Here is a 16,376-nt window from a genome sequence, read left to right on the forward strand (position 1 = left end):
GTCCATATCTGATTCATTGTCCTGTGTCCCCCAGGTGATCACTGTCCATATCTGATTCATTGTCCTGTGTGCCCCAGGTAATCACTGTCCATATCAGATTTATTGTCCCAGGCAATCACTGTCCATATCTGATTTATTGTCCCAGACAATCACTGTCCATATCTAATTTATTGTCCCTGTGTGCCCCAGGTAATCACTGTCCATATCTGATTTATTGCCCTGTGTGTCCCAGGTAATCACTGTTCATGTCTGATTTATTGTTGTGTGTGTCCCAGGTAATCACTGTCCATATCTGATTTATTGTCCCTGTGTCCCAAATAATCACTGTCAATATCTGATTTATTGCCCTGTGTGTCCCAGGTAATCATTGTCCATATCTGATTTATTGCCCTGTGTGTCCCAGGTAATCATTGTCCATATCTGATTTATTGTCCATGTGTGCCCAAGGTAATCACTGTCAGTATCTGATTTATTGTCTCTGTGTGCCCCAGGTAATCACTGTCCATATCTGATTTATTGTCCCAGGTAATCACTGACAATATTTGATTTATTGTCCCTGGCAATCACTACCCATATTTGATTTATTGTCCCAGGCAATCACTGTCCATATCTGATTTATTGTCCCAGGTAATCACTGTCCATAGCTGATTTATTGTCCCAGGTAATCACTGTCCTTATCTGATTTATTGCCCCAGGTAATCATTGACAATATCTGATTTATTGTCCCTGGGCAATCACTGTCCATATTTGATTTATTCTCCTGTGTGTCCCATGTAATCACTGTCCTTATCTGATTTATTGTCCCAGGTAATCACTGTCCATATTTGATTTATTCTCCTGTGTGTCCCAGGTAATCACTGTTCAGATCTGATTTATTGTCCCATGTAACCACTGTCCATGTGGTTCAGATTCAAGGGAGGTTGACATAGTGTTCACAAAGAACACAACTAGCTTTTACTTTAAACAAAGTTAAAGATTTATTTACACTACTTAGTTACACTACTTACACTACTTTCTTGTCCCTGTGTGTCCCAGGTAATCACTATCCATGTCTGATTTATTGTCCCTGTGTGTCCGGGTAATTATGAGAAATGTATAGAACAGTAAGGGTTAATGTTATGTCTGAATCAACCACTAGAGGGAGCTAGATGCAGAAAGTATAGAAAGCATTGATGCCAAGCCTTCTGGGAGAGAGTTGAGGAGAAGGCTAGAGAACAGACTGTCGGAAAGATAGTGTGAGTGAGAGTGCTTCAGAGTTACTCTATTAGTGTAGAGATTAATGGTAGATGAGTGTAGATTGTATGTTTATTGTCAATTGTTTATTATAATTAAGTAAGAATCAAATTCAACTAAGTAGTGTAAATAAATCTTTACCTTTGTTTAATGTAAAAGCTAGTTGTGGTCTTTGTGAACATTACGGCAACCTTCCTAGAATCTGAACCACACAAAGAACACCACAGTAATCAATGTCCATATCTGATTTATTGTCCCTGTGTCCCAAATAATCACTGTCAATATCTGATTTATTCTCCCTGTGTGTCCCAGGTAATCACTGTCCATGTCTGATTTATTGTCCCTGTGTGTCCCAGGTAATCACTGTCCATATCTGATTTATTGTCACTGTGTCCCAGGTAATCAGTGTCCATATCTGATTTATTGTCCCTGTGTGTCCCAGGTAATCACATTCCATATCTGATTTATTGTCCCTGTGTGTCCCACGTAATCACTGTCCATACCTGATTTATTGTCCCTGTGTGTCCCAGGTAATCACTGTCCATATCTGATTTATTGTCCCTGTGTCCCAGGTAATCAGTTTCCATATCTGATTTATTGTCCCTGTGTGTCCCAGGTAATCAGTGTCCATATCTGATTTATTGTCCCTGTGTGTCCCAGGTAATCACATTCCATATCTGATTTATTGTCCCTGTGTGTCCCACGTAATCACTGTCCATACCTGATTTATTGTCCCTGTGTGTCCCAGGTAATCACTGTCCATATCTGATTTATTGTCCCTGTGTCCCAGGTAATCAGTTTCCATATCTGATTTATTGTCCCTGTGTGTCCCAGGTAATCACTGTCCATATCTGATTTATTGTCCCTGTGTGTCCCAGGTAATCACTGTCCTTATCTGATTTATTGTCCCTGTGAGTCCCAGGTAATCACTGTCCATATCTGATTTATTGTCCCTGTGTCCCAGGTAATCACTGTCCATGTCTGATTTATTGTCCCTGTGTGTCCCATATTGATCAAAATCTGTACCTTTAATTGCTCTATATTTAGGTAAATTATATCATCTTGGGGTTATAACTGGAACCCTCTTACTATTTTGCTGATCAAGAGTTGCTGCGTTGCTTTAGAGCCGACTGACAGGAGCACAGTGGTTAGCACTGTTGCTTCACAGCGTCAGGACCCAGGTTCGATTCCTGGCTTGGTCACAGTCTGTGCGGAGTCTGCACGTTCTCCCTGGGCCTGCGTGGGTTTCCTCCGGGCGCTCCAGTTTCCTCCCACAAATCCCGAAAGATGTGCTTGTTAGGTGAATTGGATATTCTGAATTCTCCCTTAGTGTACCCAAACAGGCGCCGGAATGTGGCGACTAGGGGATTTTTACAGTAACTTCATTGCAAGTGTTAATGTTTGTCCACTTGTGGCACTAATAAAAGATTATTATTACCCTCTAAAACTGTCTAAAACTGTACCTTGAACAAGTGATTTCAATTGTTTCAGGCAGTAAACAGCAGTAAAACTGTAAAACTATGAATTTATCTCTTCAGTCTCAGATATGAAATAATAAAGATGCCACTCGCTTTCTTTCTAAACATGGACTTCAAACAAAAGTTTGCTGGCTGTACCTTCCGTCTGTTCTCGCAGACCCGCTGTGCCAGCACCATAAGTTTAAACATACCACTTTTGCCCTGCTGTTTGCAAAATTCCAATGTTGTGCATGGACAGTTCTCAGTGGAAGCCCTACTCATGAGTGGCATGATGTCCATATTAACATATCATGGTGCAATCACACACACACTGATGGACAGGTCAATGGACCAATCAACACACACACAACATCACAGCCAATCACCAGTGAGAGCACACGCACTATAAAACAGGGAACACTACAGTTCCCGCTCATTCTACCAGGAGATAGCTCAGAGCACAGAGCTCACAGCGTGCCACTCAGACAAACACCATGTGCTGAGTGCCTCTCTAAGATAGTGCTAGGGCTGGGTCCACAGGTTAACTGGTGAAGTACGAACCACAGCCAGAAGTTAACGGTTGTTATTGTACAGAATAATAAAACAGAGTTGTACCATCTACAACCGTGTTGGTTCGTTTGTGTATCGGAAAACCCAACACGACATGATACCAGGATGGGAAACTCCCCAGCAACTGTGAGACCTACCTGCACACCTTCAGAGATCCGCCATCCTGCGCCATGGACACCATCAGCCCGCCGCAGCCGATCCAAATCGCTGGAAATCTCGGCGTCAACTGGAAGCTGTTTAAACAGCACTTCCAGCTCTTCCTAGAAACCACAGACAGGGAGACTGCATCGGACACCAGGAAGATCGCCCTCCTCCTCTCCACGGCAGGGCAACACGCCATCCACATCTACAACTCCCTGGCATTCGCGGAAGGCGAGGACAAGACGAAGTACAAGACGGTCCTTCTAAAACTTGAGCAACACTTCAGCGTCGAAGTGAATGAGAGCTTCGAGAGGTACCTCTTGCAGCAGCGCCTGCAGGGTAAGGATGAACCTTTTCAATCCTTTTTGACACACCTCCGTATCCTCGTGCAGTCCTGCGGCTATGAGGCCACCTCCGATTCCATGATTCGGGACCAGATAGTTTTTGGGGTCACCTCGGACACCCTACGCCAGCAGCTCCTCAAAATAAAGAGCCTCACCCTAGCCACCGCCATTGAAACTGCGACCAGCCGGTACTCCCAATTCCAGGCGGCCGAATCGGCACGGCAGGGGTCCTACAAGGCTGAGCGGGTCCAGTCGATCGAGTTCCTCCCGGCCCGCGGCCCGGACGAGGGCGGCCATTTTGCGCGCTTTCCGAGGCCTCCCGCGCTTGTACGCGCCAAAAGAGGGGACGTCGACGCAGAGGGACGTGATGCGCAGGCATGCTCTACGCAGGACCGAACTGCGCATGCGCGGTGGCGCAACGAACGCCATGACGTCACGACGTGCGGCAACTGTGGATCCGCACACTTAAAGCGGCAAGTCCAGCCAAAACTTGACAATGCCTCCGCTGTGGCACGATGGGCCACTACGCTGCCTGCTGTCGAGCAGCTCAACCTGCCAACGCTCCGCAATTCCGCCAGCCTTGCAGGGACGTGCGGGTCATTCAGCCACAATACACCGAGTCATACACTGACGACGTACAGACCGGTGATACCGACGACCGGGAAGCCTTCCGAGTTGCGGTAATAGACAGAAATCGGATGTCCCCAAGTAGGACCCACCAACCGATGCCAGTGCACAGCGTTAATCGGGGCGATGAATGGTGTGCCACCCTAACGGTCAACCGATCACCAATCACATTCCGTTTAGACACTGGTGCCTCCGCCAATCTCATTGCATGGTCAGCCTTCTACACCTGGAAGGTCAAACCACCGATTCGGCCATCCCACTGTCAGTTGGCCGACCACAACAGTAATGTTATCCCGGCCATGGGGACTTGCCAGCTCGAGGTTGCACACAATTCATACACAGCCACACTGTCTTTTGAGATAGTTGGATCCTCGAAGGACTCTCTGCTAGGCACACAGGGGTGCAAGATCCTCCACCTCGTTCAGCGGGTACACACTCTGTCTCCAGAAGGCACGTCCGATTTCCCGGATGCAGACTTTAGGGCACAGCTCCACTCGCTCCTCGCCCACAACCAGGAGGTTTTTGAGGGCATGGGCACACTGCCCCACACTTACAGAATACAGCTCAAACCGGACACCACCCCGGTCATTCACGCACCTCGTAGAGTCCCAGCACCACTCAAGGACCGCCTCAAGCAGCAGCTGCAGGATCTGCAGGACCAAGGAGTGCTTTCCCGGGTCACGGGGCCTACGCCATGGGTCAGCTCCATGGTATGCGTAAAAAAGGCCCTCTGGCGAACTCCGGATCTGCATCGACCCGAAAGACCTGAACAATAACATCATGAGGGAACACTACCCCATACCCAAACGGGAAGAAATCACGAGCCAAATGGCCCGGGCTAAAATTTTTACCAAGCTTGATGCCTCAAAGGGTTTTTGGCAGATTCAGCTGGATCAGTCCAGCAGGAAGCTGTGTACTTTCAACACTCCCTTTGGCAGATACTGCTACAATAGGATGCCGTTAGGCATCATCTCGGCATCCGAGGTGTTTCTTCGAATCAGGGAACAGATGATGGAGGGCATCGAAGAGGTGCGCGTCTATGTTGACGGCGTCATCATCTGGCCCACCACACCACGGGAGCACATCAGTCATCTCCAGCGCGTCTTTGCTCGGATATGAGACCACGGCCTGCGCCTCAACCGAGCCAAGTGTTCTTTTGGCCAAACTGAGCTAAGGTTTCTGGGGGAACCACATATCCCGGTCAGGGGTGCGTCCAGATGCAGACAAAGTGACAGCTATTGCAGCCATGCCGCAGTCGGCAGACAAGAAGGCAGTGCTACGCTTTCTCGGGATGGTCAACTTCCTGGGGAAGTTTATTCCCAACCTTGCCTCCAACACAACGGCTCTTCGCCACCTGGTGAAGAAGACCACGGAGTTCCAGTGGCTGCCGCACACCAGAAGGAATGGGAGGAGCTCAAGATCAAGCTCACCACCGCCCCGGTATTGGCGTTCTTCGACACTACTCGAGATACAAAGATCTCGGCATTGGGGCGGTACTCCTGCAACGGGACGACACTGCATCATGGGCCCCGGTCGCCTATGCCTCGCGGGCCATGACCCCCACAGAATAGTGCTATACGCAGGTTGAGAAGGAGTGCCTGGGTTTGTTAACCGGCATAGATAAATTCCACGACGATGTAAAAGCAAGAGGGTGGCCAGGGAAAGGATTGGGCCATTTAAGGACAGTAGGGGGAATCTATGTGTTGAGCCAGAGGAAATGGGTGAGGTACTAAATGTGTACTTTGCATCAGTGTTCACCAAAGAAAAGGACTTTGTGGAAGATGATTTTTGGGTAGGGTGTGTGGACTGTCTGGATCATGTTAACATTGGAAAGGAGGAGGTATTGGGTATTTTAAAAGATATTAAGGTAGCTAGGTCTCCTAGGCTGGATGGTTTTTACCACAGAATACTGAGAGAAGCAAGGGAGAAAATTGCTGTGGCCTTGACTGACATCTTTGTGTCCTTAATGGCTCCAGGTGAGATCCCAGAGTTCTGGAGAATAGCTAATGTGGTACCGCTGTTTAAGAAAAGTAGCAGAGATAATCCAGGAAACTATAGGCCGGTGAGCCTCACGTCGGTAGTAGGTAAATTACTGAAGAGAATTCTCAGGGACAGAATTTATACCCATTCAGAAACAAATTGACTCATTAGCAATAGATAGCATGGTTTTGTGAAGGGGAGGTTGTGCCTCACTAACTTGATCGATGTCTTTTGAGGAGGTGACAAAGATGATTGATGAGGGGAGGGCGGTGGATGTTGTTTACATGGACTTCAGTAAAGCCTTTGACAAGGTGCCTCATGGCAGACTGGTACAAAAGGTGATGTCACAAGGGATCAGAGGTGAGGTGGTAAGATGGATACAGAACTGGCTCAGTCACAGAAGGCAGAATGTAACAGTAGAATGGTGTTTTTCTGAATGGAAGGTTGTGACTAGTGGTGTTCCACAGGGACCGGTGCTGGGGCCTCTATGTTTGTAGTGTACATAAATGATTTGGAGGAAAATGTAGCTGGTCTGATGAGTAAGTTCGCGGATGACACCAAGGTTGGTGGAGTGGCAGATAGTGTTGAGGATTGTCAGAGGATGCAGCAGGACATAGATAGGTTGGAGACTTGGGTATAGAAATGGCAAATGGAATTTAATCCGGTCAAATCAATTTAATCAGGCAGCACGGTAGCACAGTGTGTGTCACAGTTGTCACAATTGTCATAGTTGCTTCACAACTCCAGGGTCCCAGATTCGATTCCCCACTGGGTCACTGTCTGTGCGGAGTCTGCACGTTCTCCGTGTCTGCGTGGGTTTCCGCCGGGTGCTCTGGTTTCCTCCCACAGTCCAAAGATGTGCAGGTTAGATGGATTGGCTATGATAAATTACCCTCAGTGTTCAAAAAAGGTTAGCTGAGGTTAATGAGTTATGGGGCTAGGGTGGAGGTGTGGGCTTAAGTAGGGTGCTCTTTCCAAGAGCCAATGCGATTCGATGGGCCGAATGGCCTCCTTCTGCATTGTAAATTCTGTTAAAAAAATTCTAGGAAATGTGAGGTAACGCATTTTAGTAGGTCTAACAAAGAGGGAAATATATCGTAAATGGCAAAACTCTCAGGAATATAGGAAGTCAGAGAGATCTGGACATGCAGGTCCACAGATCTTTGAAAGTGGCAACACAAGTGGACAAGGTAGTCAAGAAAGCATATGGAACGCTTTCCTTCATTGGACGGGGCGTTGAGTACATAAACTGGCAAGTCATGCTACAGTTGTATAGAACCTTGGTAAGGCCGCACTTGGAATATTGTGCACAATTCTAGTCGCCACACTACCAGAAGGATGTGGAGGCTTTGGAGAGGGTGCAGAGGTGGTTTACCAGGATGTTTCCTGGTCTGGAGGGTGTTAGCTAAGCGGAGTGGCTGAATAGACGCACACTGTTTTCATTAGAAAGACGGAGATTGAGGCGTGACCTGATAGAGGTCTACAAGATTATGAGGGGCATGGATAGAGTGGATGGGCAGGCACTCTTTCCTGGGGTGGAGTGGTCAGCCACCAGGGGCCATAGGTTTCAGGTCCATGGGGCAAAGTTTAGAGATGTGCGATGCAGGTTTATTTACACAGAGGGTGGCGAGTGCCTATAACGCGTTGCCAGGGGAGGTTGTGTAAGCAGATACATTAACGGCGTTCAAAAGGCATCTTGACAAACACATGGATAGGATGGGTATAGAGGGATACAGTTTAAGGAAATGCTGAGGGTTTTGGGCAAGGGTGGTGTCATGACCGGTACAAGCTTGGAGGGCCGAAGGGCCTGTTCCTGTGCTGTATTGCTCTTTGTTCTTTGAATTCATTTCCACCACTTTTTCAGGGCGAGAATTGTTCCAATTCCTGGCAACACTTTTTCCACCTTCAGATTCTTTTGCCAATGATTTCAAATCTATGACCTTGGGTTATTTACCCACTCAACACAGGGAACTGCTTTTCTCTCTCTGTTCTATCGACACCGCTTATCATTCTGATAGGCTTGATTCGGTCACCTCTTAACTATCTCTACTTCAAGGAGAAGAGTCCAAACTTTTCCAAAATCTCCTCACAGCTGAAGTCCCTCACCCCTGAAAACATCCTGATAAACTTCCTCTGTACCCGTTCTATAGACTTTACGTCTTGTGGTGCCCAGAATTGTTCACACTGCTCCAGCCAACTCTAATGATTTGTGACGTTCTAGAATGGCTGTTTATTAACCCAAATAAACGTTATGCTCCTTTAACCGCCTTATCCACTTACCCTGCCAGCTTTAAGGATTTGTTTACATGGACTGATCTACATTCTCCAAAATTATGCCATTTACAGTATACTGTCTTTGCATGCTAGCTGTCGCAAAGTGCATCACTCCACAATTCTCTGTGATGAACTCTCTCTGCCTTACGAGATGAGTGCAGCGTTAATTGCTTTAAAATATGACAGCATTTCTCTCCCCCCCCCCACCCCCCCCACCCCCCTACTCTCCCCAACCTCCTCCTTTAGTAGCAAGTTCTGCTTTAGAGTTGGTGGTCAGTTGGATAGCCAGCAGCTCTGTAGTCCCAGCAGTGCCAGCTGCGAGCACTGGGGCGGCAGGCAGTCCCACCAGCCAAGGTAACATCGAGGTTGGGAGCCCAGGTTCAAAAGTCCAGGGAGGGCGGGGGAAGGGTTGTGGGGGGAGGGGGGTGCCTTCAATGGCCCCCAGGGTCCACAAACCAAGAAGGAGATAGCAATTTGGACCAGTGTTCTATTTCCTCGTTTTTCCGTTTCTTTTTCCTTCTGGGAAGGAGAATCCCCCCACACCCCTACTTTGGCCAGAACAAGTCCATGCCAAAGGCGTGGGCAGTAGGTAAAATACCGGGGGTGATTGAATGAGGCCCTTAAGTGGCCAGAATTTGGGATGAGGTTGGGGGGGTGTACCTGATTGTTCCCCTGTCCCTGTAAAATCTTAGGTAGGCCGGGGATGGGTGAGTTGGTGGCAGAAGCCACCCACTGGAATTTACGATCCATCCCCACCCTCCACCTTCAAACCTACATGAACAAATCCTTCAATTGTCTTAAACACCTGAATTCTTTCAGTATTTTAGCCAGCAACAAAGTGGAATAAGGCTTTCAACTCATTTATTGAATGGATTCTTGAACATCTCTGATTGCTTATATTAACTGGTACACTTTTACTCCTCCAGAAATTGCTGACAAAATTTATAACTTGTTCAATGGCTACACAAGTGGAAAGGAGCAACAAACTGCTTACAACACGCTGATGGACCTGGGCTCGTCCACCCTGCATCGAGTGTATTACCACTACAATCAGGACTACGAGCATTTTGGAGAGTTCACCTGGCGCTGTGAAGATGAATTGGGACCAAGGTTTGTGTACATCAGCTGCTTTCAGAATGGAATAATCCATGTTATTCTCTTGTTCCCTTCAGCTGGTTCCTTTGCTCACTTCTGATGGTAAAACTCAAGCAATGATGGCCTAGTCCAGGGCACATTTAAAAAAAAAATCCAATTAAGGCGAATTTAGAGTGGCTAATCCACCGACCCTGCACATCTTTGGGTTGTGAGAGTGAGACCCATGCAGACACTGGGAGAATGTGCAAGCTCCACACGGACTGTGACCCGGGGCCGGGATCGAAAGTTGCAGAAAGATCAATTAATCTTTGTAAATCATTTGCCTCTGAATTTACTTTATCGACCACATGCCTCAATAGGTTCTTCACCAATGAAAATTGTCTTGTCCACCAGTTTGCTTGCCCTACTTTAGTGCAGCTTTATCCGAATGTAATACTGAGTTGTCAGAGCTGTGTGGAATGAAGTCAATGGAAAATGGGAATTGTGCACATTGTAAAATGGAGTACCAGTTTGTTACCAGGCGAAAAGAAGCCTGTTTCGAACTGACATTCAGAAGAATTCCGTGCCACCCCCATTCACCCCCACAACACCAGCCCCACTTGTAACCTTTGACCATTTATCATCCTGGGGGTTACCATTGACCAGAAACTTGGCTAGCCATTTAAGTACTGTGGCTACCAGAATCCTGCAATGAGTAATCCACCTCCTGACCCCACCCCCAGGAGTCAGGAGTGTAATGGAATACTCTCCTCTTACCGGGATGAGTGCAGCTCTAACAATATTCAGGAAGCTCGACAATATCCAGGACAAAGCAGCCCACTCGATTGCTATCTGTTCCACGAACATACAACCTCTCCACCACCGACGAAAAGTAGCATCCATGTGTAGCATCTACAAGATGCCTTACATTTCACCAAGGTTCCTTTGGCAGCACCTTCCAAACCCACGACCCACTATCATCCAGAAGGACAACGGCAGCAGATACCTGGGAACCCCATCACCTGGAAGTTCCCCTCCAAGTCAGTCACCATTCTGACTTTGAAATATATCGCCGGTCCTTCAATGTCACTGGGTGAAAATCCTGGAATTCCCTCCCTAATAGTTCTGTCGGGGTACTTACACCACAAGGACTGCAGCAGTTCAAGAAGGCAGCTTAACTCCACGTTTTCAAAGGCAAATTGGGATGGGCAATAAATGCTGGCCTAGACAGCGAAGCTCACAACCGGTAAATTAATTTTAAAAAACATTGGTCAGTTAGATAGATAATCATTTTTATAATTGTCACAAGTAGGCTTACATGAACACGGCAATGAAGTTATTGTGGAAATACCCAGGTCACCAGATTCCGGCACCTATTCGGGTACACAGAGGGAGAATTCAGAATGTCCAACTCACCAACAAGCACTATTGACCGAGGTGAATGGAGGGGGTCCCTGGACCAACCCCAAATTCATAACTCCAATTCCCCCAAATGTTTGCCCGCCTGCATTCCTAGGAACCAGTGTGGTAGTGCCAGGCAGTAGTCTGATAATTCCACTAAAGGCATGGAGGCACAAGTGGATTGGGGTAAAGGAAGTTGCCCTGCTATAATTCTCTTCTTAGCACCTTGCACCCTGTTGTCAGAGGCAGAATGCATGCCAACCTTTTTGATGTAGATTGGTACGTGCCGGAAAGAAAAGAGCGAAGTAATTTCCGAGGAAATCATAATTAAATGCCAGGATCAGTAAAAGTGCTTTCCACTGTGGTCCATTAGAAAACTCAGGATGAAAATTATGGATTAATTGTTCTTAGCCATATGTGAAATCAGGAATCCCTTGGGCTGCTGTCATCTTTGATTATATTTTACAAGCACGGATATTTCTGGGAAAAGCCTGTATTTACAGAGAACAGTGTGTAACTTGGGGCCCTGTTAGGTTTTCCTTTTCTCAGAAATCAAGTCTCCTTTTAATCCTCAACTGCCAGAAACTCCAGAGAATTACAGACTTCCTGGGCAGACCTCTTTTTAAAGATACTGCTTGAACACTTTGGTTCTGAAAGCAACAGTAATTATCCAAATTAAGTATCAGGAGTTTATTATTGTTTATTATTGCAACATTAACTCTTCACACCAAAGTGTTCACATGCCTCTTAAATGGACTTTGCCAGTGCCCCATCTTGTCTGTCCTTCTTTCAAGACTCTGTACTTATCCCATTCCTCTCCTGAGGGGATTCTCTGCCAGCCCATATGTCTTTCAATAGTTGGCTTTTGCCGACCGTCACTCCTCTCCTATGTAGTCTCGCGGACAGACCTTGGTCACACTCCATTCCTCTCCATGGTCTGCTCCAACCTAATAAAAATAGATATTGTGGGTAGACAGGAAAGTTGGGGTTGAGGTTACAATCAGATCAGCCATGATCTTATCGAATGGTGGAGCGGGCTCAAGGGGCCACATTGCCTCCTCCTGCTTCTGGTTCGTAAGTATGTTCATGTGTTTGTGCTGGTTTAGTGTAGAAGGAATGGAGACTATGTTTACTCCATTTGAAATGTAATCATTATATTGTTTTGGCCGACTGTATGCGCATTGATAAAATTGATAGTTTCTCCTTACTAACAGTTCTAAATGTTAAATCTCTGAAGCATCAATTGCCAAGAATGGTTGAGAGGATAATAGAAATCCTCACCCCCAAGTCTGTTCCACCTGCCATTCAATGTGATCATGACTGATTTGCAACTGAACTCCATATTTCAACCTAACTCCATATGCTCATCATTGTCCCATAGCCCTAAAATCTAACAATCCCACATTTAAAGTTAATATTTGGTCAGACATTGTTTGCCTTTTACGGAAGAGCGTTCTAAACTTCTACCAGTCTTTGTGTGTGGAAGTATTCCCTAACTGCACCTCTGAAAGCTCATGCTCTAATTTCTAAATAATGTCCCCTAATCCTAGACTTTGTAACCACCAGAAACAGTTTCCCTCCATCTACCCTATCCTACCAATTCCTCTTTCATATCTTGAAAACTTTGACTAATTCCAGGGAATACGATACATTTTGCATAATTGCTCTTTGTAATTTAACTCTTGGAGTCTGGGTATCATTCTGGTAAATCTTTACTGCACTCCTTTAATGGCCAATGGATCCTTCCTAAGGTCTGGCACCCAGAACTGATATAGTTGTTGTCTAACCAGGGCTATGTTTAGCTGAAGAATGACTTCTCCCTTGTATTCTAATCCTCGAGATATAAAGGCCAGCCGTCCATTAACCGTTCTGATTATGTTTTGTACCTATTCATGGAATTTCAATTGTTTATGCCTCTGGACCTTCAAGTCTCTTTGAACCTCCACTGTTTCTACCTTCATATCATTTAAAAAGTGCCCTGTTTTAAACCAAGTATATGACCCCACTTTTGCCTGTGTTAAAATTGTCCACTTATCTTTCAATATTTGTGATTTTTGTACTTTCATTTACAGTGTTTACAATGTTTCCTACCTTTGTGCCATCAGTAAATTAAACAAAGTATATGGTGGAGTCTTGTAAACTCCAGACTGCCAGTTACAACACCTTCCCATTATACCTTCTGGTTTCGCTAATGCCACTTGGCCATTTTTCTAACCAGGGCAATAATTTCCCTTCACTTGTATGAATTTCTCAGTTTTAGCTCATAGTCTCTTATCAAATGCCTTCTCTGACCCTCTTTAATCAGCTGAAGATATTCAAAGTGTTGACATTCCTGCAATGTCCCAAGAACAAATGTTAAACCAACTGATCTCGCCAGGTTCCCCCCCCCCCCCCCCCCTCATCTTTCTTAATTAGTGGAGTGACGCGCATAGTTTTCCAATCTAAAAGAATGGTTCTGATGTTGAGCAATATTTGGAAGGGCATTTGAAATATTCTTACATACTTCCATTGAAATACTGGATTGGAAACCATATGCTCCCTTCTTTAGTCTTTCTTTAGTGCCATTATTTTCTCCATCACTGTTATTTTCTTTATTTTAATTTTAATAAACCCCCGTCCTTGATTCAATATTAGTTTCCTCTGGGTCTCTGGCATCCTCCACTGTAGAAATTGATGCAAAGTAATTCTTCAACAGATTCAAAATGTCCTCATTTTAAGTGACAAGATCACCATCGTCAGTTGTCAATGGACCCTCATTGCTCCTGACCACTCTTATTCTTAATATAAATGTTTTTCTGAGTTGATTCTCATATATCTTGTCAGTTTCTTTCCATATTTGCTTTTAATTTCTGATTTGTCACTGTTACACAGTGCCATTTATAAGCCTTATAAGCCTTTCTCCTGTGTAATTGTTTCTCTAGCATCTGGTGAGGCTTTTGAGCATGTGCGGGCTTTGGGGGGGCAGTCTGCAAGAGGGTGACCTGCAAGCAAGACCTGCTCCTACCAGTGCTCCTGTTTTCACAGTTATTACTGTTCCTCCTGTTTTGCTAAGTTACTGTTATTGTCAAACTTTGTTATTTATTCATATAAAAAAGTTCCTTCTTTTAAACAACGCATTCGACTACCTGCTTTGAGGTTTTAAGTTACCACATCTTTTTGGTGATGAGGAGAAAAACGAAAGAAAATGAAACAAAGTTTAGCGTGGCAATGCAAGGTTGCGCCACGAGCACCACTTCATCATTGGGAATGCCCTGGCAGGCTTCATGTGAACTTTGCGGGACCTTTCATGAACCATATGTTTTGGGTTGTTGTAGATGCACATTCAAAATGGTCAGAAGCAAAAAGGTGAAAGCAGTGGAGTATTTTAGGCATGGTAGGCCACACTCTGCAAATCATTGCAAGTTTAGGAATGCTGTTTGTCGCCAGTTCAACAAAGAGGGGCATTTAGCAAAGAAATGCACAGACATGAAGAGCAAGGCAAAAGCTGAACAAGAAACTTAAAATTCGCAGAAGCCTAAATCAGCTGTTCATCATTTAGACAGCCCAAAGCAGGCAGTGGAGCAAGCCTACGGCATATTTAATGTGAATGCGGTGCAAGCAGAGCCTATTTTTACTACAGTGGTGGTCACTGGTAAGCAAATCAAGGTGGAGGTTGACCGCAGGAATCACTGGTCTGTAATTAATAAAGAGACTTACAAGTCGACGTTGAACTCTAACCATGCGCCAGGCCATACTCCGGCAGAAATTAATATTTGGATGTACACTGGAGAGTCTCTACCTTTGTTTGGGACGTTGGAGGTCCATATTGAGTCTAATGGTCAAGAAGAATGGACAAGCCTCCTTGTGGTCAAAGGGAACGGGCTAGGTTTGCTCGGGTGGGGCTGCCTCAGCAAAATTCCACTGAAGGTCAAGCACATGAGGGAGAGAAATGATGTTGTCAAAAAGTATCTGAACATGTTCAAGAATGAACTGGGTACATTGCGTGGTACTACTGTGAAGTTATACACAGGTTTATTAATAATAATAATAATAATCTTTATTGTCATCAGTAGGCTTACATTAACACTGCAATGAAGTTACTGTGTAAAGCCCCGAGTAGCCACATTCCAATGCCTGTTCGGGTACACGGAGGGAGAATTCAGAATGTCCAAATGACCTAACAGCACGTCTTTCGGGACTTTTGGGCGGAAACTGGAGCACCTGGAGGAAACCCACACAGACACGGGGAGAACGTGCAGACTCCGCACGGACAGTGATCAAGCTGGGAATCAATCCGGGGACCCTGGCACTGTGAAGCAACAGTGCTAACCACCGTGCTACTATGCCGCCCACTCTTTACACCACTCTCACTTTTTCAAGCTTAGGACAATGCCCTGTGCCATGAGAAGGGAGGTGGAGGAGGAGTTGGAACGGCGCCAAAGAGTTCAATCGTTTCGTCCTGAGAAATGATGGTACGGGCATATATTTAGAGTCTCTACAGTGCAAAAGGAGGTCATCTGGCCCATCGAGCTTGCAACAATCCTTTGAAAGATCATCCTACCTAAACTCACTCCTCCACCCTATCCCAGTAAACCCACCTAACCTGCACATCCCTGGACAATAAAGGGCGATATTTAGCATGGCCAATCCACCTAACCTGCTCATCTTTGGACTGAAATGTGGTGACTACAAGTTCACCATTCACCAGATCGCCAAGTTAGATGCTTAACCATGCCGAGGGTGGAAGATTTGTTTGCAACTCTTGTAAGAGGCGTTTTCAAAACTGGACATGAACCAGGCCATATCAACAACTCTTGCTCGAAGATGTTTTGAAGCAAACCTAGCCATCGACACACATAAAGGGTTGTACAAGTACAATTATTTGGTTTTTGGCATATCCTCCAGTCCAGCGATCTTTAAAAGGACGATGGACAACCTGTTGCAAGACATTCCTCAGATTGCAGTCTTCTTTGGTAAAATCATCATTACTTTTTTTTCCAATTAAGGGGCAATTTAGTGTGGCCAATCCACCTACCCTGTACATCTTTTGGGTTGTGGAGGTGAGACCCACGCCGACATAGGGAGAATAGTAAACTCCACACGGACAGTGACCCGGGGCATGGGGATCGAACCCAGGCCCTTAGCACCGTGAGGCAGCAGTGCTAACCACTACACCACCACCACCAGGGTCGGATTAGGACAAGTCAGCATGGATTTAGTAAGGGGAGGTCGTGCCTGACAAACCTGTTAGAGTTCTTTGAAGAGATAACAAATAGGTTAGACCAAGGAGAGCCAA

General features: G+C 45.8%; 1 protein-coding gene across 4 annotated transcripts in view; it reads left to right on the plus strand.

The window, feature by feature from the left end:
* The window catches only part of astn1 (astrotactin 1), a 4,064,875-nt gene that overhangs the window by 4,027,029 nt on the left and 21,470 nt on the right, over positions 1-16,376 (plus strand). For all 4 annotated transcript variants that reach the window (XM_072511608.1, XM_072511609.1, XM_072511610.1 and 1 more), the window contains one exon: positions 9,553-9,736. In XM_072511608.1, the coding sequence (XP_072367709.1) occupies positions 9,553-9,736 (184 nt within the window). The remainder of the gene's footprint in view (positions 1-9,552; positions 9,737-16,376) is intronic.

The sequence above is a fragment of the Scyliorhinus torazame genome, chromosome 7 (assembly GCF_047496885.1).
Source record: "Scyliorhinus torazame isolate Kashiwa2021f chromosome 7, sScyTor2.1, whole genome shotgun sequence".
Lineage (NCBI taxonomy): Eukaryota > Metazoa > Chordata > Chondrichthyes > Carcharhiniformes > Scyliorhinidae > Scyliorhinus > Scyliorhinus torazame.